At 42.5% G+C, this 27,047-nt stretch overlaps 1 protein-coding gene across 3 annotated transcripts in view; it reads right to left on the bottom strand.

The window, feature by feature from the left end:
• Window positions 1–2,417: 2,417 nt before the first annotated feature.
• Window positions 2,418–27,047, bottom strand: part of TGFBR2 (transforming growth factor beta receptor 2) — a 100,352-nt gene continuing 75,722 nt past the window's right edge. For 2 of the 3 annotated variants that reach the window (XM_075315248.1, XM_075315247.1), the window contains 5 exons: window positions 26,023–26,213; window positions 22,690–23,495; window positions 19,576–19,717; window positions 8,714–8,841; window positions 2,418–6,610 (listed from right to left, as the gene is read on the bottom strand). In XM_075315248.1, coding sequence (XP_075171363.1) covers window positions 6,431–6,610; window positions 8,714–8,841; window positions 19,576–19,717; window positions 22,690–23,495; window positions 26,023–26,213 — 1,447 coding nt within the window. In that variant the 3' untranslated portion in view covers window positions 2,418–6,430. The remainder of the gene's footprint in view (window positions 6,611–8,713; window positions 8,842–19,575; window positions 19,718–22,689; window positions 23,496–26,022; window positions 26,214–27,047) is intronic. The other variant, XR_012724362.1, reaches the window with a different exon arrangement.

Here is a 27,047-nt window from a genome sequence, read left to right on the forward strand (position 1 = left end):
AGTCAATGCACAATCTCTATAGAGAGCCTGGTGTGGGAAGCAATTTCAGCTCTGCTGTTTCTGAATCTAAAGTCTTTGATTGTTTCATAATGGCTGCAGCCAGTAATCTATGTGATACACAGTGGGATTCAGAATCTCCTTGCCTACATTATGATGCTCTAAGATGAGGTAGAAAAACCTGCTGACAGATTCCCTTTAAGTGAAAATACCATTCTGTGTCCACAGCTCCTATGCAAACCTATGTGACTAAGGGGTACTTTACACGTTGCGACACCGCTAGCGATGTCGAGCGCGATAGCACCCGCCCCTTTCGTACATGCGATATCTTGTGCTTGCTGACGTAGCGAACATTATCGCTACGGCAGCTTCACACGCACATACCTGGTCGGCGACGTCGCTGTGACCGTCAAACAATCCCTCGTTCAAGGGAGAGGTGCGTTCGGCGTCACTAGGCAGCCGGCCAATAGAAGCGGAGAGGCGGAGAGGAGCGGGACATAACATCCCGCCCACCTCCTTCCTTCCGCATTGCCGCTGGACGCCATATAAGGAGATGTTTGTCGTTCCTGTGGCTTCACACACAGCGATGTGTGGTGCTGCAGGAACGACAAACAACATCGTATCAGCAGCAGGAGCGACATTATGGAAATGAACGACGTGACACAGATCAGCGATTTTTGTCACTTTTGCGATAGTTTATCATCGCAGGTAGGATTTACACATTGCGATGTCGCTACCGGATGTCCGTCACTAACGATGTGACCCCGACGATATATCGGTCGCGATGTCGCAACGTGTAAAGCCCGACTTAATCGGAGTATGCTTATAGGAAAAAAGTTGTTTGTTCACAAACATTTTTGGCAAATATTCAACGTGAATACATTTAAAGTCTACTTTCACAAATTTTAGTCAGTTTTAACAAAATCTTCTATGGTTTATAAGCTTAAAATTACTGGTATTCCAAAGTTGCGATTTTAAAAGGAATATTCCATCTCCATGATCTTATCCCAATATGTAGTAGGTGTAATAATATTAGTAAACACCTCCATTTAGAAATGTAGTATAGTTCTCCTGCTACAGCCATGTCTGTTACCTCAACTGCAGGTCATTGCAGCTTAGCTAACCATGGTTATGATCACAAGCAACTGTCACTATCTGTGGTTGTAATCATCGATAGCTAAGCTGCAATGCCCTGCATATGAGGAAAGAAACATGACTATATCAGGAGAACTATACTACATTTTTAAATGTAATTAATATTACACCCACTATATATTGGGGTAGGACCTTGAAGATGGGAATACCCATTTAAGTGTCAGGTCTTGATGGAAGACTATCAAAAGATGTTTTATTTTTGGAAAGAGACCTGAAAGTAATACTCACGTAGTAATGTCCATATACTAATCCCATATTATGCCTCCATATAATCCCAACAAATAACAGTACCACAAAGTGTGGACTAAATACTGTCAAACTGTATAGTAATGTGAACATAATTACTATGGTATAAACCTGAAGAGGGGAGGGTTCTCCCAATTGTGAGATACCATCAATCAACCTGGGAGAAACCGAAAAAACAAGGATCAAGAAATGTAATGAAAAATATTTAAAATACTTTATTACATAAATAACAAGGTGAGGCAGACAAAAAAAAAAAAAAAAAAACAGTGGGGGTGAGAAATGACAAATTCACCCAGAGACAGAGTAAAAATGACCAGCACCCAAAGCACACCAGGCCGCGCTAAGCATATAAAAACAAATGTAGAATATAATGCCCCAAACAACAACAAAAGTGACAAGGAACTACAAATATAGGTAAGTAACAACATTCACTCACAGGTTCAGGATAGACATGCCACACAACAGATATACATAGCCAGACCCTGAATCTGTGAAGAAGGTTCACTCAAATTGATGAGTGCTGTGAATATAAGGAACGCATAAGTAACTGTCAGCTAAAAGTTACCTTGGGACATGATGGTAGGAAGTGCAGCCTGGTGAGGTCCGGTAGCTGAACGTGCCTCAGCGCGTTTCACCAATACGGCTTCATCAGGAGGCACTATCTACCATCATGTCCCAAGGTAACTTTTAGTTGACAGTTACTTATGTGTTCCCTATGTTCACAGCATTCATCAATTTGAGTGAACCTTCTTCACAGATTCGGGGACTGGCTATGCATATCTGTTGGGTGGCATGTCTATCCCAAACCTGTGGATGAATGTTGTTACTTACCTATATTTGTAGTTATTTGGGGCACTATATTCTACATTTGTTTATTATAGGCTTATTGCGGCCTGGTGTGCTTCGGGTGCTGGTCATTTTTACTCTGTCTATGGGTGAATTTGTCATCTTCTCACCCCCACTGTTTTTTTTGTCTGCCTCACCTTGTTATTTATGTAATAAAGTATTTAAATTTTTCATTACATTTCTTGGTCCTTTTTTTCGGTTTATCCTGAGTTGATTGCTGTTATCTCACAATTGGGAGAACCCCCCCTCTTTAGGTTTATACTGTGGTATGGGGCTATACTCTCCTTTTAGGAGAAGCTTTGTAGGTTTATGAATATATAATAAAATTACTATGGTCCTCAATACATTGCTATAAGTCAGCCATTACAGAGAAAGTGGGTAGAGGTTCTTAAATAGCTGAAGCCCATAGATTTTCTTTTGCTAAAATCTACGAGAACCATAAAAAAATGAATGTAATAATTGCTGTAGATTATTTCACTTTATAAAATATAGAAGGCTCAGGTGTTTCCATATAACGTCTGACCAGACACTCTTCTATTTATATTTGTGACATCAAAACCAGAATATCTATTAAGTTAGAGACTGTATAGAAGTGCGATATCTCTGATAATAAGAGCCGTAACGTTTAATCTATAGTCTACCACCTTTGGACTGGGGTCAGATGTTATTTCTACAAATACATATATCAGAGAAAAAAAATATATATTTTTAGCAATATTCTATTATAATTCATAGTTTGTTTTTTGTTAGTTTGTGTTTAGTTACAGTATTGTGTGAAATAATTTGGGTTACAGAATTAATTTTGTTACATCATATAAAACATTTCTTTATAAATAAGGGGTCTCAATCTTAAATGTAGTGTATGCATTGGATTAAATGCACCAAAATTTAATTTAAAGGTAATTTTCTTTGCTAGTGTTAAGAGTCTTGTAAAAGTCTTAATTCATGGACATGTCTATTACTGTACGAGTGTATAGAAAATGATGTTCCCGAATTTTGTTGTCTTCCCTTGTCCATAGATATAGAATTTCTTCTCCTTGCCTTCAACTAGCCTGTTCTATATGACTGACTTGGATATCTATTTATCAATCTGTATTTGTTAATTATGCCAGAGTCACACTTGCGAGTGACTCATTCGAGTCTCACATCAGGTCACTCGGCACGGTCTGCTGAGAAAAACATGCAGCTGACCTGCTCCTGTCCAGAAAGCAGCAGGCCGTGCCAGGTGATGCGATGCGAGACTCGCGCAAGTGTGACTGTGGCCTTACAGAGAAAATAGTATGGGAGTGGAGTATGAAAAATGGATTTGCCCATTGGGTACATCTATATTTATCTCATTGGACATTGCCTCATTGCCTATACCACACTTTTCAATCAATGGTTGACAACTAACCAGAAAATACCTCTTATTTACCAAACTTATGACCATTGATAAGAACAGAGGGAGTTTGCAGCTACTTAACCAGCATGTATGTTAAGTTAAAGAGTATTGATGCATCTACATCAAATGGGTGAACAATTATCTACAAAGTAAATTCAGTTGTTCACAAATCAAAATCTCTTAGCACAATAAAAAGGTTTTAAACACTAGTAAGCACTAGAGGTGATCAAATCTTTTGAAATCAGAATGTTTCTCAAAAATTTGATGTCGAGAATAAATTTACAGCAAATTGCAGCGAGTCCAATTGTCCTAAAATGTTGTTCTTACCACTCTGAGGTTTCTAGTAGTACATACCATTTTAATGCGTTTATCGGGTCTTAGTAATTTGGAATGCAAGAGGAGCGAGACAAGGCGAGAGATAGAAGGAGAGGGAGAGAGAGAGAGAGAAGGAGAAGGAGAGGGAGAGAGAGAGAAGGAGAGAGGGAGAGAGAAGGAGAGAGGGAGAGAGAAGGAGAGAGGGAGAGAGAAGGAGAGAGGGAGAGAGAAGGAAAGAGGGAGAGAGAAAGAAGGAGAGAGAAGAAGAGCGCGTGAAGGAGATGAAGCAATTACGGTAATTACTTTTTAGGTGCAAGCACAATAAACGGTCCTAACTGTAAGTATGCCACCTTCAGAGATGTGAAGTATCAGTCTCTCCTGGTTAGTAGCAGTTTACCGTTTGATGTGATAGCTGCAAGGTATTTTAGGAAATGCCACACAGTCTATGACTAATGTAATCAACTACAATTTTTCAAAATGATGACTAACATTTTTTTTTTTTTAGATTCCTACAAATCAAATTACTCACTATTTAAATTTGCTAGGACATGAGGATTTTCAAAAATTTGACTCAAATTTGATTTGCGTCTTAGCGGTGGAATCATCTCCATTTAGAACAGCTTTTTTCTGGACATAAACACTGACCAGGAAGGCAATCTCCAGCAGTTGGATCTTCTGACATGTATCTACAACATATCAGAACATACAGTAATTATTACTATTTTCCCTTTAAGTAATATTGTATTTAACTCCGAATGCATTGCGCTACCTACAACTAGATTAGTAATTTTGTAATTGATAAGATTGTACTTATCCATAATCAGCTAATTATTTCCATAATCAAAAGTATCGACAGCACAGAAACTGATGACATGGGTTTTGTCCAATTTTTCTTTTTCTAGAACACAAGCACTGTGCTGTTGCTCTCACAGAATTATCACAAAAGATATAGTTATGAAAACAAATACTGAATGAAAAAAGCAATAACTCAAGACAAATATTCAATATATAAAAAAATACAGTAGTCCAAAACTATCAAGATCTGAAATTGTCATTTTTTTCCTCGTTCCTATATTTTGTGTTCTTCATGAGACATACACGAAAAAAGTAAAGCAACAAAGGACAACAAATCAGAGCACAAAAAGGGGAACCAAAGTTGCCATGAAAACAGACCCCATAGTCTTGTATTATAACATCCACTTATGCATTTAATGTTCTATGAGCCCTTTTGCATCAGATTTGATGGGTTAAGTAATTTGGATTAAAGTAAAAATCCTTTAAAGAGGAATTTCACCTGCAATAAAAAAAACAAAAAAACAAAAACAAAAAAACAGCTCCGAAAAATTATAGCCATAGAGAATAATAGAGAAGGGGTTTTATGCCGCGCTATTTCACCCGGAGAGAGGACAAGAAGATGATCAATGTTCCTTTATTGTAGCTTGTGTCTACGAGTTTCAGGAGCTCTGCTCCATTCATCAGGACATACAGCACAAAAACAACATATGTTGATTACATTGATCATCTTCTTGTCCTCTCTCCTGGTGAATAGCACGTCATAAAATCCCTTCTCTATTATCTACCACGGGGGCTGCAGCAGAGTTCACCAAAACACCATATGCTTATACAGGAGTTGTGACTGGCACAGCTCCTCGAGGTGAGTGCAAATCTTTCACTTTTCTCGGTATATACCAGGTAAGCCGCTATTGCGCTTTCTTTTTCCACAGTTTACTTCAAAAATTATAGCCATGGCATGTATATTTGGTATTGAGCAGTCCCAACAAAGTGGCAAATCGGGATTTAAAGAAAACCCCCAAAAAACAAAAAAAAACAAAAAAAACAAAAAACAAACTTGGACTGAAGTTTAAATGTTTTTGTCACTGGAAAATTTTAATTTCAACAGCAAACCAGTCATCGTTTGTTTCCTAGACTGGAATATTTGGAAGCAAAAAAAAAAAACAAAAAAACAAAAAGGAAAGCCAATCGCCTTACTCAAAAAGGGGAAAAATAGTTAGCCTGTCACTCAAAAAAAAAAAGAAAAGATTGCAATAAACATAAAAAACAAACATTAAAAAAAATAAAATTTAGTCTCATACAACAAACATTCAACCACAGCTTATATGACGACTTTTGAAAAGGTCAATCAAGATAATCTTTTCCATAATAAATCAGTTCTCCTATGCTTTGTACATTTTCCTGGCAATATACTTTTGGCTTATTTTAGACAATGTGTCCATATATTAAAGCCCATGTGTAGTTTTTTAAAATATTAAAGTGCACATTAAGTATGGCTATTTTAAGAACAACATGTCCCGAGAGATCCTTAAATGATCTCAATATGGCACTGTCAACTGGAAAGCAAGTTCGATATTCCTGCAGCTGTAAACAATCCATCCTGGAATGAATGGTTCATTGCATAGATTTCCAAGTGATTTCCTTAGCTGCACTCTCAGCAGCGAGACATTTCTACAAAAGATGGCTGCAATGCATGTTTCATTTGTTTGTGTTTTCTGTGCAGTCCTCTGGTATTTTTTCTTCTGACCAGCTTCTCTCGGAGATTCTGTCAAGATGCTCTATCTCATGGAATCTCTCGGCCACACATTGGGCTGTGAGTCTGGCCTCGGGGTCATGGTCCCAACATTCTGTGATTGTTTCACATACTAGCTGAATACCCTGGGGGAAAATAATGCAAAAGTTAATATAGATTTTATATGTATATAAATGAAATGTCATATAAAGTCTGTAGTGTTTTATTTTTACAAAAGGCCATCATGGTTCAGATGTAACAGAATGGAATTGGTTATTCAACCCTGGATCATGGGGACGGTCACTTATTTTCTGAGGGAAATATAGGATATCACATAGTGTAACATAAACCAAGTTTAAAGGGACTCAATCAGCACAGAATGACTGTTCTAACCAAGTACAGGCACTCGGTGCATCATGGCGGGGATAATCATTTACATACACCTTCCCACCTGCTTGGTTTCCATCTATTGCTACAGATTTTCTGGATCTATGAAACCAGTGAGGTCAATCAAAGAAGAGGGGGATGGAGAGAGAGGGAAAACAAGTAAGTGGGAAGGTGCAATGAAAGGTTTGGCCTTGCCATGATGTACTGAGCACTTGTTCTTGGTTTGAACAGTCATTCTGTGCTGATTGAGTCCCTTTATGGGGAACCTGTAAGGCAATTCATACTGTACAAATCACAGCCTGACTGCACAATTGAAGCCTAGTATATTAATTTCAGAATAAAAATACTTTGTAGATCTGGGGAGAAAAAAAGAAGAGGAGACACATCTGGTTCCACCCCTGGCCAACTGTTCCCAATACCGCTGTAGGTAACCGATAGGTCTCTCTCTCATGTGTACATATTGAGAAACCTGTGAATCACCTACAGCAAAAAGCAGTCTCAGAATGGAGCAGGACTCTTGATCTCCAGCTATGGTCCCCAGCTGGTTCTTCAAGTATGTGCAACTATAAAACACCAGAGTTTCAGGGGAAAAATTGACAGTACCTAGCTGCAATCATAGTTTGGGCAACATGAATCACCTGACAAGTTCCCTTTAAGTCAATCAATCTCTTTTTTGGAGGGAGACTGTTATTGGAAGCAATATGTGTACATGAAATTCTTGGCTCAGTTTTGCCATATTTTGTTCACATTTACAACATTCTGTACTTTAAAAATTAGTGCTAAGAATACTATAAGTAATATTGTACCATCATCAGTGTTATGGCCAAACTTTCCCAATTCTTATCAGATTTGTTCCGCCACATCTCCTCAGAATGCAATTGAAGCATTACTAATGCATCCTCATTACTCCTAGCTAATGCTTTAGTTTTAGCCTTGCCAAAGAGGCTAATTAAGATAACAATTATGCCTTCTGCAATAGGCTAATAAGTAACAGAATTTGTATTAGTGTTGGCCTCAGATTTTCAGTACCTTTAAAAAGATTATGTACCATGAGGTTTTCAAAAAATACAAATAAACAGTGTACGAATAGCATTGGTTTAAGGGAGTGTTCTTTAACTCCAGTCATCAAGGCCCACCAACAGTACATGTTTTCAGGATTTCCTTAGCAATACACATGTGATAATTTAATCACCTGCACAGGTGATAATTCTAACACCTGTGCAATACTAAGGAAATCCTCAAAACATGCACTGATAATGGGCCTTAAGGACTGGAGTTGAGGAACACTGGTTAAAGGTATGCACTGTTTAATCAAACTATCTTTGGGCACATGGTGTGGGATCGAGATGCAAGTAACCATACTTACAAAGTTTCAGAATTTGAGATTTGAAAGCCACATCCATAAGAACACGTAGAAAACCCCACCACCTTTGCATTTTGGTGTGTGGGATTGTCAAAGCATAATTAGTACTGTGGTAAATACAGCCTGGCATAACTCCCCAGGCTATCCGAGCCAGTAATAAGCCCACTCATTAGTGACTGGTAGCGATGAGTGAATTTGTTGAATTCAAATCTGTCATTTAGTTGTACTTCGGCAAGAATATAGATGAGCAAAGTTGTTTGAGGTGACTTGGCTTTGCCTTAAATTTTACAAAAAAAATTCAGATTCTGCTCAATCCAATTTTTCTAATTCATTTTGTTCAATCTCCATGCACCTTGCACAATTACACGAGCAAGTCCTGCATTTATGTATGGCCAAACAACGGTATTTATGCAAATCTTGTATGGATCTGCCTAAATGGCTATGGTTATAAAAAGTATATTTTATACATTAACCATCAGACTATGAGACAAAATCTTACCTGATGGTTTAACCAGTTATTAGAAATTTCTGGTCTACCTCTGTCTCTAAGGACATTGTCCTTCATGCTTTCAACACAAGGATGCTCCCGTACCTTGGAGCCAAACGGTGGTTCATAATCCTTTACCTCTGAAAAACAAAATTGGATATTTATAATATACCATTGACCTTGACTAGGCCATAATCATAGTAAATCATCCATTAATAAAGCATTATTAAAGATTAGTGAATTAGTTGCTGTATCTCTTCAAGCTAGATTTTCTTAACTTTCAATTAAATCTAAAAAGTCTACAAAAATCAATTTCATATATCATATTGTAAAAGTTTCCCAATGCGAAGTAACAAACAGCAAATGTCTGACTACTACGACAAATGATGGCTTACTTTAAGGCGAAGGAAATAAACAGGGAATGGAAATGTTTCTGCAGCAGTAGGTTTAGTGAGCCATTTACGGACATTGACCTTGCTTTCTACATTACAGTTTAACCTTCCCGCTTCTACATAGTTCCCTACAGTTCAGGCTTTGCTGAAACTGTCCTAATTTTTTAGAAAGGATTCTGATTCCCAAGGCTTAAAAGGTGTGGTGTTTGTGTCAACCTTGCCAAGGAGCGAGCAGTCTAATTTTGTTTTGTGGTCAATGTTGGTTAGAGTTGGGCAAGTGCTGGGTGTGATTGGGCCAAACATATCTCTATTCTCACAACAAAAACACTGACAAATATGCAATTAAGAGAAGATTATGGGAAGATTGGGACCCAATGCAAATCATTCAGGTTTAAAAACAAAAAAAACCACCAACAAACAGTAGTATTGTCATAATGAAACGCCTTAACAATTTGATGCCACAAAGTTGGAGCTATCTAATTCTCTACAATGTAAGGAGGATAATAAAGAGGTCAAAACAATACAGTTTATTCTACAGAATCAAGCAAGATCTGATTGATTAAAATAAAAAACTATTTATTGCATCAGAATTCAGAGGTAGTATGACCACACTTGGCAATTGGATATGATGATGTTAATGTCATTGATAGTTTCAGACAAAACATTCTGTTAACTGTATGTTTAAGTCTGCAATTCTTTTAAATGTTCTGCACCATCTAGAACGGAGTATGCAAAATTGACTTCTAAGTAGAGATGAGCGGACCCATGGAAGGAGTTCAGGTTCTGTGGGTTCAGCCGGACCTTATATAAAGTTCTGTTTTGGATCGGGACTTGACCCAAATTTCATTGGAAGTCACTGATTGGGCAGTTTGGGTCTCTGCACCCACATACAGCCAGCCATAAACTGATCACTTCCAAAGGAGGGAGGGCAGGGTTTTATTTTGTTTTGTTTTTGTGCACACTACATACGAGAACGCTGATTTTACCCCCAGTGTCAGCCTTTCAGACACTGCAAGTGGCTCACACTGCTATGAGCGCCAAGCATTCCAAAGTCCAGCGATGCTCGCTCGAATTGGTTTGCATACGTAAAGCACCCAAACGCTGAAATAGAACACTGATTTTTTTTTATAACGTCTGTATTACTTTGTCGCTCTATTGGGAGACCCAGACAATTGGGTGTATAGGCTATGCCTCCGGAGGCCGCACAAAGTATTACACTCAAAAGTGTTAAGCCCCTCCCCTTCTGCCTATACACCCCCCGTGCTCCCACGGGCTCCTCAGTTTTTTGCTTTGTGCGAAGGAGGTCAGACACGCACGCACAGCTCCACAGATTGGTCAGCAGCAGCTGCTGACCATGTCGGATGGAAGAAAAGTGGGCCCATATAGGGCCCCCAGCATGCTCCCTTCTCACCCCACTCTTGTCGGCGGTGTTGTAAGGTTGAGGTATCCATTGCGGGTACGGAGGCTGGAGCCCACATGCTGTTTTCCTTCCCCATCCCCCTCAGGGCTCTGGTGGAAGTGGGATCCTATCGGTCTCCAGGCACAGGAGACCGTGCTTCATCCACAACTCCTGTGGAGCCTGCTGGATAGGAGCCGGGTATCGTTCAGGGACATGGCCCTGCTACTTGGAGGTACTCTGTGTCCCCGTGGGGACCGCGCACAGCAACACTCCAGCTTTGCTGGGTGTGCTAGTGCACCGGGGACCGCGGCGCTGACCGGGTTAATATGTGCCATTACACACTCAGCGTTGCTGAGTGTGTTTATGTATAGGGACTGCCGCACTGACCGCCGCTGCCAACTGCGGCGCGGCTGGGACTTGTAGTGCGCCGGGGACTTCCACGCCGGCCGCGCTTTTACGGCGGCCGCGTTTATTACTAGAGTCCCCGGCTTTTTGCGGCCTAGTTTCCTTTCCTCCCGCCCACAGCCCTGACAGGCAGGGGAAGGGCGGGACGCTGCACAGAACGAGCAGCACTGAGGGCTGGAGCATGCTTTGCATACTCCACTCCCCTCACTGTGCACAGTGCAGGCACCAGTTCCCGCTCTTTCTGGGTCACGCCCACGGCTCTCTCCTCTCCTCAGGACGCATTCCTGTCAGCTCCTCGGACGCTGCAGAGGGGGACAAAATCTGGGAGACCCAGGCAGGGACTCTGGTGGCCTCACAACCGCTCTAAGCGGGTGGTAAGCAGCACCTGTGGTGCTAGCCCCATTGTGTAGTAGTGGAACATTATATGTTTATTTTACACCGTATAGTGCACAGTTGATTTCTGGCTATATACCCTATTGTGTTGCTCAGGGAATATAATAGCATGGCGCCCACGAAAGACAGGGGTGCCAAAACACAGGCTTATTATGTTGCCTGCGCCGCATGTACGACCCCGCTACCGGCAGGTTCCACTGACCCTCATTGTAGGCACTGTTCGGCCCCTGTGGCACTTACTCAGCCAGAGCCTCTGCTAGGGGGGGCCCAGGGGGAGCCACCTGCTAACACTGTTCAGGTGACAGGGACGGAGTTTGCAAAACTCTCTGAGACTATGGCTAAGATACTGGAAGCCTTGCAGTCCAGACCGGTATCTCAGCACAGGGACTCTGTTGATTCTTTGTTCCCTGGCCCACCTCAGCTGGACCAACAATGTCCTCCCGGGGTATCTCATGGATCCCAAGCTGAGGGTTCTGACACAGACCCCAGCCCCAGACCGACTAAGCGAGCTCGCTTAGATTTTCCCTCGACATCATCATATTGTTCAGGGTTTCAGCGAGGGGAATCGCTGGTTGATGACGCGGAAGTAGCTGATCAGGATTCTGATCCTGAGGCCGCTCTCAATCTTGATGCTCCGGACGGGGACGCCATAGTGAACGACCTTATTGCGTCCATCAATCGTATGTTGGATATTTCTCCCTCAGCTCCTCCGGCGGAGGAGTCGGCTTCCCAGCAGGAGAAATTCCGTTTCAGGTTTCCCAAGCGTACACCGAGTATGTTTCTGGACCACTCTGATTTCAGAGAGGCAGTCCAGAATCACCATGCTTGTCCAGATAAGCGTTTTTCTAAGCGCCTTAAGGATGCACGTTATCCCTTTCCCCCTGACGTGGTCAAGGGTCGGACTCAGTGTCCCAAAGTGGATCCTCCAATCTCCAGACTGGCAGCTAGATCCATACTTGCAGTGGAAGATGGGGCTTCACTCAAAGATGCCACTGACAGACAGATGGAGCTCTGGTTGAAATCCATCTATGAAGCTATCGGCGCTTCTTTTGCCCCAGCATTCGCAGCCGTATGGGCGCTACAAGCTATCTCAGCAGGTCAAGCGCAAATTGACGCAGCCACACGCACGTCCGCGCCACAGGTGGCGTCCATAACCACTCAGACGTCGGCATTTGCGTCTTACGCTATTAATGCTATCCTGGACTCTGCGAGCCGTACGGCGGTTGCAGCCGCCAATTCGGTGGTACTCCGCAGGGCCTTGTGGCTACGGGAATGGAAGGCAGATTCTGTTTCCAAAAAGCGCTTAACCAGTTTGCCAATTTCTGGCGAACGATTGTTTGGCGAGCGTTTGGATGAAATCAAACAATCCAAGGGAAAGGATACATCCTTACCCCAGCCCAAACCGAACATACCCCAACAGAGGAAGGGGCAGTCGAGGTTTCGGTCCTTTCGGGGCGCGGGCAGGTCCCAATTCTCCTCGTCCAAAAGGCCTCAGAAAGATCAAAGGAACTCTGATGCATGGCGGTCTAAGTCACGTCCTAAACAGACCACCGGAGGTGCCGCTACCAAAGCGGCTTCCTCATGACTTTCGGCATCCTCACTCCGCATCCTCGGTCAGTGGCAGGCTCTCCCGCTTTTGCGACACCTGGCTGCCACGGGTAAAAGACCGTTGGGTGAGAGACATTCTGTCTCACGGTTACAAGATAGAGTTCACCTCTCGTCCCCCGACTCGATTCTTCAGGTCATCCCCGCCTCCCGAACGAGCCGAGGCTCTTCTGCAGGCGCTGGGCATTCTGAAGGCAGAAGGAGTGGTGGTCCCTGTTCCACTTCAGCAACAGGGCCACGGTTTTTACTCCAACTTGTTTGTGGTCCCAAAGAAGGACGGGTCTTTCCGACCTGTCCTGGACCTGAAACTTCTCAACAAACACGTAAAGACCAGGCGGTTCCGGATGGAATCCCTCCGCTCCGTCATCGCCTCAATGTCCCAGGGAGATTTCCTTGCATCGATCGATATCAAAGATGCTTATCTCCACGTACCGATTGCTCCAGAGCACCAGCGCTTCTTGCGCTTCGCCATAGGGAACGAACACCTGCAGTTCGTGGCACTGCCGTTCGGCCTGGCAACAGCCCCACGGGTTTTCACCAAGGTTATGGCTACTGTAGTAGCGGTCCTCCACTCTCAGGGTCACTCGGTGATCCCGTACTTGGACGATCTGTTGATCAAGGCACCCTCTCTAGAGGCATGCCAACACAGCCTCGACGCTACCCTGGAGACTCTCTAGAGTTTCGGGTGGATCATCAATTTTCCAAAGTCAAATCTGACACCGGCCCAATCGCTAACATACCTTGGCATGGAGTTTCATACCCTCTCAGCGATAGTGAAGCTTCCGCTGATCAAGCAGCGGTCACTACAGACAGGGGTACAATCTCTCCTTCAAGGTCGGTCACACACCTTGAGGCGCCTCATGCACTTCCTGGGGAAGATGGTGGCAGCAATGGAGGCAGTTCCTTTCGCGCAGTTTCACCTGCGTCCTCTTCAATGGGACATCCTACGCAAATGGGACAGGAAGCCGACGTCCCTCGACAGGAACGTCTCCCTCTCGCAGGCGACCAAAGCTTCCCTTCGGTGGTGGCTTCTTCCCACTTCATTATCGAAAGGGAAATCCTTCCTACCCCCATCCTGGGAGGTGGTCACGACGGACGCGAGTCTGTCAGGGTGGGGAGCGGTTTTTCTCCACCACAGGGCTCAGGGTACGTGGACCCAGCAAGAGTCCTCGCTTCAGATCAATGTTCTGGAAATACGGGCAGTGTATCTTGCCCTGAAAGCGTTCCAGCAGTGGCTGGAAGGCAAGCAGATCAGAATTCAGTCAGACAATTCCACAGCGGTGGCATACATCAACCACCAAGGCGGCACACGCAGTCGGCAAGCCTTCCAGGAAGTCCGGCGGATTCTGCTGTGGGTGGAAGCCACGGCCTCCACCATCTCCGCAGTTCACATTCCAGGCGTGGAAAACTGGGAAGCAGATTATCTCAGTCGCCAGGGCATGGACGCAGGGGAATGGTCCCTTTACCCGGACGTGTTTCAGGAGATCTGTTGCCACTGGGGGGTGCCGGACGTCGACCTCATGGCGTCCCGGCACAACAACAAGGTACCGGCGTTCATGGCACGGTCTCAAGATCCCAGAGCTCTGGCGGCAGACGCCTTAGTTCAGGATTGGTCGCAGTTTCAGCTCCCTTATGTGTTTCCTCCGCTGGCACTGTTGCCCAGAGTGTTACGCAAGATCAGGGCCGACTGCCGCCGCGTCATCCTCGTCGCTCCAGACTGGCCGAGGCGGTCGTGGTACCCGGATCTGTGGCATCTCACGGTCGGCCAACCGTGGGCACTACCAGACCGACCAGACTTGCTATCTCAAGGGCCGTTTTTCCATCTGAATTCTGCGGCCCTCAACCTGACTGTGTGGCCATTGAGTCCTGGATCCTAGCATCCTCAGGGTTATCTCAAGACGTCATTGCCACTATGAGACAAGCTAGGAAACCAACGTCCGCCAAGATCTACCACAGGACGTGGAAAATTTTCCTGTCATGGTGCTCTGCTCAGGGTATTTCTCCCTGGCCTTTTGCCTTGCCCACTTTTCTGTCCTTCCTTCAATCTGGACTGGAAAAGGGTTTGTCGCTCGGCTCCCTTAAGGGACAAGTCTCAGCGCTCTCTGTGTTTTTCCAGAAGCGCCTAGCCAGACTTCCACAGGTACGCACGTTCCTGCAGGGGGTTTGTCACATCGTCCCTCCTTACAAGCGTCCGTTAGAACCCTGGGATCTGAACAGGGTGCTGATGGTTCTTCAGAAACCACCATTCGAGCCAATGAGGGATATTTCTCTCTCACGCCTTTCGCAGAAAGTGGTTTTTCTAGTAGCAGTCACTTCACTTCGCAGAGTGTCTGAGCTAGCTGCACTGTCATGCAAAGCTCCCTTCCTGGTGTTTCACCAGGACAAGGTGGTTCTGCGTCCGGTTCCGGAATTTCTCCCTAAGGTGGTATCCCCCTTTCATCTCAATCAGGATATCTCCTTACCTTCTTTTTATCCTCATCCAGTTCACCAATGTGAAAAGGATTTGCACTTGTTAGATCTGGTGAGAGCACTCCGACTCTACATTTCTCGTACGGCGCCCCTGCGCCGCTCGGATGCACTCTTTGTCCTTGTCGCTGGCCAGCGTAAAGGGTCACAGGCTTCCAAATCAACCCTGGCTCGGTGGATCAAGGAGCCAATTATCGAAGCTTACCGTTCGGCTGGGCTTCCGGTTCCCTCAGGGCTGAAGGCCCATTCTACCAGAGCCGTGGGCGCATCCTGGGCTTTGAGGCACCAGGCTACAGCTCAGCAGGTGTGTCAGGCGGCTACCTGGTCGAGCCTGCACACTTTCACGAAGCACTATCAGGTGCATACCTATGCTTCGGCGGATGCCAGCCTAGGTAGACGAGTCCTTCAGGCGGCGGTTGCCCACCTGTAGGAAGAGGCCGTTTTACGGCTCTCTTACGAGGTATTATTTTACCCACCCAGGGACTGCTTTTGGACGTCCCAATTGTCTGGGTCTCCCAATAGAGCGACAAAGAAGAAGGGAATTTTGTTTACTTACCGTAAATTCCTTTTCTTCTAGCTCTAATTGGGAGACCCAGCACCCGCCCCTGTTTTTTTGTATACACATGTTGTTCATGTTGAATGGTTTCAGTTCTCCGATATTCTTTCGGATTGAAGTTACTTTAAACCAGTTTATAATTCTTTTTCCTCCTTCTTGCTTTTGCACCAAAACTGAGGAGCCCGTGGGAGCACGGGGGGTGTATAGGCAGAAGGGGAGGGGCTTAACACTTTTGAGTGTAATACTTTGTGCGGCCTCCGGAGGCATAGCCTATACACCCAATTGTCTGGGTCTCCCAATTAGAGCTAGAAGAAAAGGAATTTACGGTAAGTAAACAAAATTCCCTTCTTTTTTATTAAAATGGTGGCAAAACTGTAGCATGTAATTTTTATGCGGCAGAACAATGCTAAAAAAAAAAAGGAAGACGGTTCAGGAGATGGATGGAGGTTGTGTCGGAAGCATTTATTAATAGTGATGAACAAGTACTACCATGCTAGGCTGCACGGTACTTGTAACAAGCAGATGGATGCTCGGATGGGCACAACTCAAGCACCTGAGAGTAAAGGAGGTCAAAAGGGAACACAATCATTTTTTATTGAAATCTTACGGAAATAATGTTCTAGTCCCCTTTGACTTCCATTATACTCAGGTACTTGAGTTGCGCCCATCCGAGCATCCAACCGCTCATTACGAGTACCGAGCATGGTAGTGCTTGCTCATCATTATTCATTGACCAAAATCATTGAGTTGTCTCTGTTGTGTAGAACAGCCTAACTTTTGCTGTTTGTGCATTAAACACAGACATAGTGAAGGAGAACTGGTGCCACTTCAGTTATGCCATTGCTTTCCTTAGGGGTTCTCACTGATAAGCACATTAAAGTGGCTTCACGGGTGTACCAGGTTTCCATTACCAGCAAATAACTCTGTGTACATGAAAAATGAATTCATTTAAAAAGGGAATCTGTCAGCAGGTTTTTGCTATGTAATCTGAAGACAGCATGCTGCACGGTTAACACAGAAAACTCAGGCATGTCTGTATTGTTAAAGTCTGATCTGATGTTTATTTCCTATGTCTGTTTAAACAGCAGAATACGTATCATTGCTCGGAGTACATGCACACAGCAGTCGATGTGCCTCTCCTCTGATTAACACCTCACTATCAATGTACAATCCCTATAGAGAGCCTGGTATGGGTGAGGACACATTTCAGCTCAGCTACATATCCTAAAAATTCTGATCAAAATGTCAGAATGGCTGCAGCCAGTAATCCTTGAATTCAGAATCTCTTTGCCTACATCATGGTGGTCTCAGATGCTGCTCTAATATACTATGCTCTCAGATAAGTTAGCAAAAACCTGCTGACAGATTCCCTTTAATGACTTCATGGTACTGATTAATTTCCAGGAGATCAGACCCATACTGATGAAATATAATTTCAAGTCAACAATATTGAAGTTCAGAAAAAACCTATGTAAATAATTTCATTCAACAATAAAATTATGTAAAACACGTGAATGACAAAATGTTTTTTACAGGAGGGTGTATCCTACAGAAGGAAAAAATGTAACACATCTTAACAGACACCATAAAAAGTATAATCTGGATTGTGCTTAGAGTTCAGACACATTTAAAAGGAATCTGTCAGCAGGTTTTTGCTATGTAAGCTGAAGACAGCATGCTGCAGGGGTTAAAAAAATACAAAAAACAAAAAGCAACTGGGCTTCTCTTGTCTGTTTGTGCAGGTGCTTAAAGGGAACCGGTCACCACTTTGTTTGGCTATAAGCTGCGGACACCACCACAGGACTCTTATATACAGCATGTTAGAATGCTGTATATAAGAGCCCAGGCCGCTGTGACTACATAAAATACTCTTTATAATACTTGCCTAACTATCACACTGCGATGGAATATGGTCATGGAGGAGTCTCAGTTGTCCGGCGCCGCCTCTTTCGGCCATCTTCGTCCTCCTTCTTCTGAAGCCGCGGTGCATGACGCGTCCGACGTCATCCACACTCGCCGGCATTCAGGTCCTGAGCAGGGCAGATCAAAGTATTGTAGTGCGCCTGCGCAGGACCGGCAAGTGTGTATGACGTAGACGCGTCATGCACACAGGCTTCAGAAGGAGGACGAAGATGGCCGAAAGAGGCGGCACCGGACATGCCTACGTGACCCAATTCCACAACAGCGCGACCATTAGGTAAGTATTATAAAGTGTTTTTTCTGTAGTCACAGCGGCCTGGGCTCTTATATACAGCATGTTAGAGTGTTGTATATAAGAGCCCTGTGGTGGTGGCCGCAGCTTATAGCCAAAAAAAGTGATGACAGGTTCTCTTTAAACTAATAGCTTTATTACCCTGTGATTACTATTGCAAGACTAGAAATGCTGTGCACAGCAGTTCGAGATGCCCCTTGTTGTGATTGACACCTTAGGGTGGGTGCACACAATCTGGATGCGGTGTGTCTTTCCCTGCGAGGCCGCAAGTGCTGTCCGCAGGAGACTGCAGCTGCTCATGCCCGCTGCAGACTTTAGCTTTATTCTCCCTGCGGAGAACACTCGTGTCTCCACAAACAAAATGACATGCTGCATCTTGGAAAGCCACGCCACAGGTCAGTTTATGCTGCGGAGATAGAAGCACAGTGGGCATGGGATTTCTATAATTCCCATCCACTGTGCTTCTACTGTACAATGCAGTGCTTTGGATGCAGCGTAAAAACGCTGTTTCCAAAATGTTGTGAACACTGATCGTGTGCGCCCACCCTCACAGTCCATGCACAAATCTCTATTGAGAGCCTGGTGTGGACGGTGACAGCTCCCTGGGCTCAGCTACATGCTTAAAACTAAATTCATTGACTGTGTTAGAACAGCTGCACCCAATAATCTAAGTGATACCCTGTTGGATTCAGAATTCCCTTGATAGTTAGTTGCTGTCAGATGAGGTAGCAAAAACCTGCTGACAGATTGCCTTTAAGCTCGTCCTATTATACCAATATTTGTACAGTATTTGAATAATATTCCAGCTTTTTAAGTGTTTTATTATTGTAACCTTTAAATAATGTTTAGCAACAGAGCAATTTGCGCATCGGGGTCTCAAGGGTATTAAGACTCCTGTAAATTTTCATACTGTATTTTTACTGCTTAAGACTAATGAAAATACCAAGGAACAAGATAGATTCAACTCATGTTGTTTTGTAAAATCAAGACACGGCAGGGGCATTTTGAGGGCTGCTGTGTAAGCTACAAAGCATATTCATTTACATCTGTATGCCATGGTTACTAATGCATCACCTGGATTTACCTTTTCTGACACATTTTAGATGATGGACAATGCACTGCTAAATAATATTTCTCTATCCAAAAGAATCATTATAGATGCATACATTTTCAATCTCATTTCCACAGAACTCAAGCACTTTGGGGAACTTTAAGTTAAAGCGAGTTGTTAGTTTAATTTGCAAGTTGTACACATTTCTGAGGTTTATTAGCAATTTTCACGCCTCACAGTCAGTCATTTCTGGTCTTGGATGGACGGAGCAGCCGAGTATTTAAAAAAACAGGATAATGAACAACTGTAATGTATACACAATCCTTATATCATAGATGAGCGTTAAGAGCACCACAATAATAGAGACACAAAAGACTCAAGAAGATATCACTCACCTCCAACTGCATTACACCGGGACGTGATTTCCCACAGGACGAGTGCCATAGAATACACATCTGCCTGCTTAAATGACTCCATGTTCTCCAAATTAATTCTTGATTCAAGAACCTCTGGGGCCATATATCTAGCCGTCCCAACCTGTAGATAAAAGCATGGAGAACAGTAGCAGTAAGTCTAATGAGGAAGCACACAATAATGTAGCCCTATAAACATCAGATATAGGAAGCTTGCAGTGAATGTGCACCCTAAGGCTATGTGCCCACGGGAAAACGTACCCGTGGATTTTGCCGCAGGTTTGTCCTCAGGTTTACCGAAGCTGCTGCCCAGAATCCACAGCTATCCATTGCTGCGGGATTCGAGCAACAAATGCGGAAATACCTGCATAAGTCCCGCCCTGTATCTCCATAGTGGAAAGGTGGGACATCCGCAGATATTTCCGCATGAATAATTGACATGCAGTTACGTGCGGCTATGGGAAATCCGCAGCATTTTCCGCAGCCACACATACCGCACCATTGATACAGCACTCCCCAAATCCCATAGGATAACATGCACTTGCGCACACCTGAGGATTTTTCTGGAAAATCCAGCTAAATCCGCAGGTTTTCTGCAGCAAAATCTGCGGGTGCGTTGTCCAGTCGACACATACCCTTAAAAAAAACCAAGCCCAATTCTTGGGGGGTGGGGGTTTAAGTAAAAAAAAAAATATAATCTGTGCTTGTGGTGTTTCTTAATGGTTTTTGCGTAAAATTCTTCAAAATGCTGCACAAAAAGCATGAGTTTTGTGCAAAATATAAAAAAAAATGTCCTTTAGTTTACTCTAACTTTTTTTTTTAGAGCAAAAGTTTACATGTTCTGTTAAGTTGCACATATGTTTGAAAAATATGCAAAATGTTCTGCCAGTCAAAAAAATCACTCCAGATAGAGATTGATTTCCACAAAATTTGGCGACAATTTAATAAAATCGCTTTCAATGCACCAGCTACAAATATTTGGATAACAAAAACAGCGACAAAAATGGCGAAGAGAGAAAAAAAAAAAAACACAAATCAATAGGCGAACACAATTAAAATAGACATAAGAGGTGAAAATTAAAAGGAAGAATTTGGCGCAAATTAATAAAAAAAAAAAAACAGACCTAAAAACAAAAAACTAGATTAAAAAAAAAAAAAAAAAAGAGGCAAACGCAATAATGTATTGTGCTGATTACTTTCCTTATATAGCTTTATGGTAGTCAGAGCTTTTATGATCTAGGGTGTCTTGCAAAGTCAGATTTTAAAGGGAACCAGTCACCAGATTTGGAGCCTATAAGCTGCGGCCACCACCACTGAGCTCTTATACAGCATTTTAACATGTTGTATATAAGAACCCAGGCCGCTGTGTAGAAGGTAAAAATTACTTTATAGTACTTACCTAAATGGTCGCTGCGGTGGAGTTGGGTCATATGGTGGTCTCTGTTCTTCGGTGCTGGAGCCTCCTCTTTCGGCCATCTTTGTCCTCCTTCTGAAGCCTGTGTTCATTACGGGTTGTACATCAAACACACTCAACGGTCCCGCACAGGCGCACTACAATACTTTGATCTGCCCTACTCAGGGCAGATCAAAGTGCGCCTGCGCAAGACGTCAATGCCAGTGAGTGTGGATAACGTAGGACCCGTCATGCACCCTGACTTCAGAAGAAAGAGGACAAAGATGGCCAAAAGAGGAGGCGCCGGAACCGGAGAACGTAGACGCCCATATGACCCAACTCCACTGCACCGACCGTTTAAGTATTATTAAGTCATTTTTTTACGTTCTACACAGTGGCCTGGGCTCTTATATACAGCATGTTAGAATGCCGTATATAACATCCCACTGGTGGTTGCTGCAGCCTATAGGCCCCAAATCTGCTGACAGGTTCCCTTTAAAGTAAACATGCTGAGCACCTTCAGTCACCACTAGATGGCGCTCAGGAGCTAACCGCATACTGGCCTGCTCTGAATTCCATAACAAGACAATATGCAGCAAACTCATGATCTCCCTCTAGTGGTATGCATCAAAAATGGTATCTTATTTTTATTAATTCATTTGCAGAGGATTTATAAAGGCCCCATAAGCATATTTTACAAAACCAACCAAAACAAAAAATAAGGGCCTAAAATGAAATAATGATTTAAAAAAAATGATAAAAGGTGGACATTCACTGTAAATATATAAAATTAGGATCAACATGCATACAAGCATTACAAAAACAGCTTAAAGAGAACCTTAAATAAAAATTGAGTGTAGCAACTTGTAAACGTTTCTGAGCTCCTCTCATTCTTTTACTTTTATCTATTTTGGTTAGGTCATTCCATAGCAGAGAAATTCACATATATTGCTTTTGGAGCGCAGTATGTGAAATCTCTGCTTACAGTTCAACGATACATTTCTTCATAGTCTTCTCTAGAGGCATGTGCTTTTACCCCTCCCTCCCAAATGCTGCCTATCACAGATTAGCAGTCTCATACACAGCAGAGCTGTAACTGGAAGTATATTGGAGGGAAGGGTGAAAGTGCAAAACTGCAAAAGAGATTATGAAGAAATTACAAGCAGAGATTTCACATGTTCACATTTGCTGTTTTTGGAATTCTATATTTCTGCAATAAAACACAACAAAGCAGCAATATCCGGGGAGCTCAGGGAAAACAATATTTTTTTGAGCAGACCTCTTTAAAATGAAAAGCTCATTTAAATATTTTCTTACAATACTTTTATCTTATATCTCTCAATTTATGAATTGAAGTCATTCAGGTTTAAGGAAGGACAGTAGGATGGAAATGTTACTCTCCCTGGAGTCATCCTGATAAAGTCACTGCTCATGACTCCTGTGCTCTGTCTGTGGTGTGAGAAAAAGGCCTATCAAAATGGTTGTCAACACTTCTTCATGACATGTCTTAATTTAGAGAAGCCATGAATTCCACTGACGAGCAGGAGGGAGAGAATCTGTATGCAATGTGATTGTCGTGCTTTCTTCTATTTTAGAATGCATGAAATAGAAGTACATTAGAAAGTAGCTGTAAACTCAAACAGCTTGTTGAAAATTGTAAGAGATCATCCAGTATAAAGAAAATATTTTCTTGAGTGACTTACCTGCCCACTGTTGGCAAGGTCATCTACCGATAGAGATGGGTCAAGGCGTAGGGATAACCCAAAGTCACACACGCAACAAGTTTGATCATTTTTAACAAGTATGTTTGAACTTTTGAGGTCTCGATGAACAACTGGTGTCTTTGGTCTTCCACAAGGTGTGTGGTCACTATGTAAGTGTGCCACACCATGAGCTAAGGAGCAACCAAGCTGTAACAAATCCTCCCAGCTAATGATGTGCCTTGTTAAGTATTCTTGCAAATTGCCTTTGGAATGGAAAGCGGTGATTAGCCAATATTGTTTGCCAAGATCGGTCTTCCGCTCTTCGGCAGTCAAGAACTGCAAAACATTTTCATGTTTAAGATTTATGTCTGAAAATATTTCTTTCTCCATTTTCCAGGATGCATACTCTTCATAAGGAAATATTTTGACAGCTACTGTTTCAAACTGATCTGAAGTATTCTGTTTGAGTTTGGCCTTGTACACCTCCGCGAAACGGCCCTTCCCGACTAATGTGTCTAGTTCAATGGGTAGTAGCTCAGTGTTGTGATTCAAGTTGTTGGCACAGGTTGAGCTTATGTCTGAACGGTCATCATCCATCATGATGGCACAGTCATCACTGCAGTCCATATTCTGGTGCCTCATACATTTTGGGTTATTTTCCCATTTTTTGTGGAGCTTATTTTTTCTATAGACACGGTAACAATAAAAAATACCAATCACAGCAACGGCAATGGCAACTGGTGGCAGTAGACTTGAAAGTGCCACAAATGTTGTATCAGGCCATGCAAGATCAAGAAGTTTATTTTCTGGGGAAAAAAAAGAAAATCAAAATGTATATTTATAATTACTTGACTCATGTTTAAATGTCCATGAATACACATACAGTAAAACAGACAATACAGGAAAATACAAAGGCTACACAATGAAACCTCCAATGTAGCAGTTTCAGTCTCAGTAGTGCTAGAGGATGGACGCCTACTGATCACAAGTCATGGGTACATTATAGTCATATGACACCACATGTAAAATGGGGATCTCTCTTTACAAAGATTCTATTACCGTAAACTTTATTTAAAGGGTTGTTTTTTTCTGAAACGCCTTGCCCCTTCCCCTGCTGTAGTGTAAAAACAAAAATCAAACAGTGCTTAACCCACCCTTTCCGGGTCCAATGCTGAGCATCTGCCAATTCTCTTAGTATCTGGTATTGTCTGCAGCACTGATAATATATTGATGGCACTGAAGCCATTACCAGAGCTCCCCTCCGAGTTGAAGGTATGAGCCATTCAGAGCCGCGGAGCTCAGTTATTGACTACAGATATTAAACAGGCACTTCTCATCAGTGTTCACCAAGGAGCTGACTGTTCCAGGGATTATTCAACAAGGCAAAAATCAATGTTCACCACCCGATATAATTAAACACACGAAGAGGTATGCCTGCGTTTAAGTAAATTAAACCATTGACAAATCCCCCAGGCCAGATGGCATTCATCCACGAATATTGAGGGAACTGAGCTCAGCAAATGACAGACCGCTGTATCTCATCTTTTTAGACTCTCTTGTAACAGGGTTGGTGCCTCAGGATTGGAGGATTGCTGATGTGGTACCGATGTTTAAGAAAGTTAAGAGGGTGATCCAGGCAACTACCGTCCAGTAAGCCTGACATCAGTAGTATGCAAAGGTTTTGAGGGCATTTTAAGGGATGAGATGCAAAAATATATTGCAGAAAGTAATATAATAACTGACAGACAGCATGGATTCATGAAAGATAAGTCGTGTCTAACCAACCTGTTGGGGTTCTATGAGGTGGTAAGTGCAAACCTGGATATTGGTAATGCAGCTGATGTGATTTATTTGGACTTTGCAAAGGCATTTGATACTGTACCACATAATAGCCTTATACTGAAGCTCCAGAAGCAAGGACTAGGGGAAACTATATGCAACTGGGTAAGGAATTGGCTAAAAGATAGGAAACAGAGTAGTCATAAATGGTATATTCTCTAAATGGGCTATAGTCAGCAGTGGGGTGCCGCAGGGATCTGTGCTAGGACCGATTCTTTTTAACCTCTTTATTAATGACCTTGTGGATGGGATTGATAGTAAAGTGTCAGTCTTTGCTGATGACACCAAACTATGTAGGATATTAAAAACTGACCTTGATAGTACAATATTACAAAACGAACAATATGGATAATATGTTAGAATGGGCAAACACTTGCCAAATGAGATTTAATGTTTATAAATGTAAAGTAATGCATCCCGCGATCCCAACGTATTGTTACCCCTCTATAAATCACTTGTAAGGCCACATCTGGAATACGGGATCCAGTTTTGGGCTCCACATTTTAAAAACGACATTCAGAAGCTAGAGTCAGTTCAGAGGCGGGTAACTAGATTACCACAAGGAATGGAGGCCGCCCATATGATGAGAGGTTGAAAAAGTTAGATATGTTTAGCTTAGAAAAAAGACGTCTCAGAGGAGATCTCATTTATATGTATAAATACATGTGTGGTCAATATAAAAGGACTGGCACATGACTTATTTCTTCCAAAGACAATACTAAGGACCAGGGGGCACTCACTGTGAGTGGAAGAAAAGCGATTCCGACAGCTGAATAGGAAAGGGTTCTTTACAGTTAGAGCAGTCAGACTGTGGAATGTTCTACCACAAGAGGTAGTAATGGCAGATACTATAACAGCTTTCAAAAAAGAGCTGGATGATTTCCTCAGTACACATAACTACACATACCATTGTTGGTTATAAATTATTTTGTGACAAATTGTATAATTGGTGGAGGAAGGTTGAACTAGATGGACCTAGGTCTTTTTTCTACCTATGTAACTATGTAACTGTGAACACCGGAAGCAGCACTAGAAACTCCGTGTTGGACCCGGGAAAGGTAAATAAACATTTGTTAAAAAAAAAAACAAACAAACAAAAAAAAAAAACCTCCTCCTCCTAGAGAACAGAGAAACTGGAAAACCCCTTCAACTATATGGCTCAATTAGCTATAAGTTAAGCCTGCTATAAAATTGTAGTATAAAGGATTCAAGAATGACCATTATTGTGAAACAATTACTACATTTTTGCATATAAAAAACTAAATACCCTAAAAAAAAAAAACAACAAAATTTTCAAGTTCAAGGTTTCTACTGTTATGCTGTGCACTCCTCGAGAGGAGATAAGATCTGACAGAGCCGAGAAAATAATAATTGCTTTTCTCTGCCATTTCTATTGTTAATGATGCTCTGATTTTACTTAGCAGGCAATGACAAAAGAGAGGACACAAACGCAGACAGGAATATTAAATACCAGAATATTAAGAACGCTCATACCCTTTTCCCATATAAACTTGAGATTACATTCTTCCTCGCTGCAGGAGCACATAAATATAGTTCCTTCGGCAGACTTTCTTTCTTTCATGATGCAATCTTTGTTTTCATAGTCGTCAAGCTTGTAACCATATAGAAGTTGTGTTGGGTCATGGCACAGTGTTTCTTCAGTTATGTGAGTGCCATTATTCCTCCTAAAATATAAGCAAAACCTATAATGTATCTTAAAAAGAAGCAATGTGTGTTGCTGAAAATGTTAATAAATTATTTTTAACATCACAAGTGACTGAAAAAATGTTATGATCATAAAAGAATTCCCAAAAATTTGACTAAAATGGATATAGTATATGTTAACTGAAAAGTATTGAACACGCTTACTGAAATTTAATACTTTGCACAAAAACCTTTGTTGGGGTTGGCAGATTCAAGAAGCCTACTGTATCTACTGTATAGAAAAACTAGTCACCTGCATTGCTCAGGTGGGATTTTGGCCCATTCTTCCATACAAACACTCTTCAAATCCTGCAGGATCCGTGGGCTCCACTTATGAACTCTGAACTTTAGTTCCTTCCATAAATTTTCTATTTGATTTAGTTCTGGTAATTGGCTGGACCATTCTGGCAGCTTTATTTTTTTTTTTTTTAACCATTTGAGAGAGTTTCCTTGGCTGTGTGTCTGGGATCATTGTCTTGCTGAAATAACCAACCTCGATTCATCTTCATGATCTTGGTAGATGGTAGCAGATTTTTATCAAGAATAGTTTGCCAGTGCTGTATGCTGAAAAACAGTCCCATGTCAGAATGTCTCCATCTCCAATCTTCACAGTGGGTATGGTGTTTTTGGGGTGATATGCACTGCCTTTTGGCATCCAAACATTATGTGCATTATGGCATTCCAAAGAGTTCAAATTTAGTGTCATCTGACCAGACTATATTATCCCAGTATTTCTCAGGCTTGTCTAAATGTTATTGAGAACACTTTAAACACGCTTGATCATGCTTTTTGTTCAGCAATGGAGTCTTGCATGG

This window comes from Anomaloglossus baeobatrachus, chromosome 6 (genome assembly GCF_048569485.1).
Source record: "Anomaloglossus baeobatrachus isolate aAnoBae1 chromosome 6, aAnoBae1.hap1, whole genome shotgun sequence".
Taxonomy (NCBI): Eukaryota; Metazoa; Chordata; class Amphibia; order Anura; family Aromobatidae; genus Anomaloglossus; species Anomaloglossus baeobatrachus.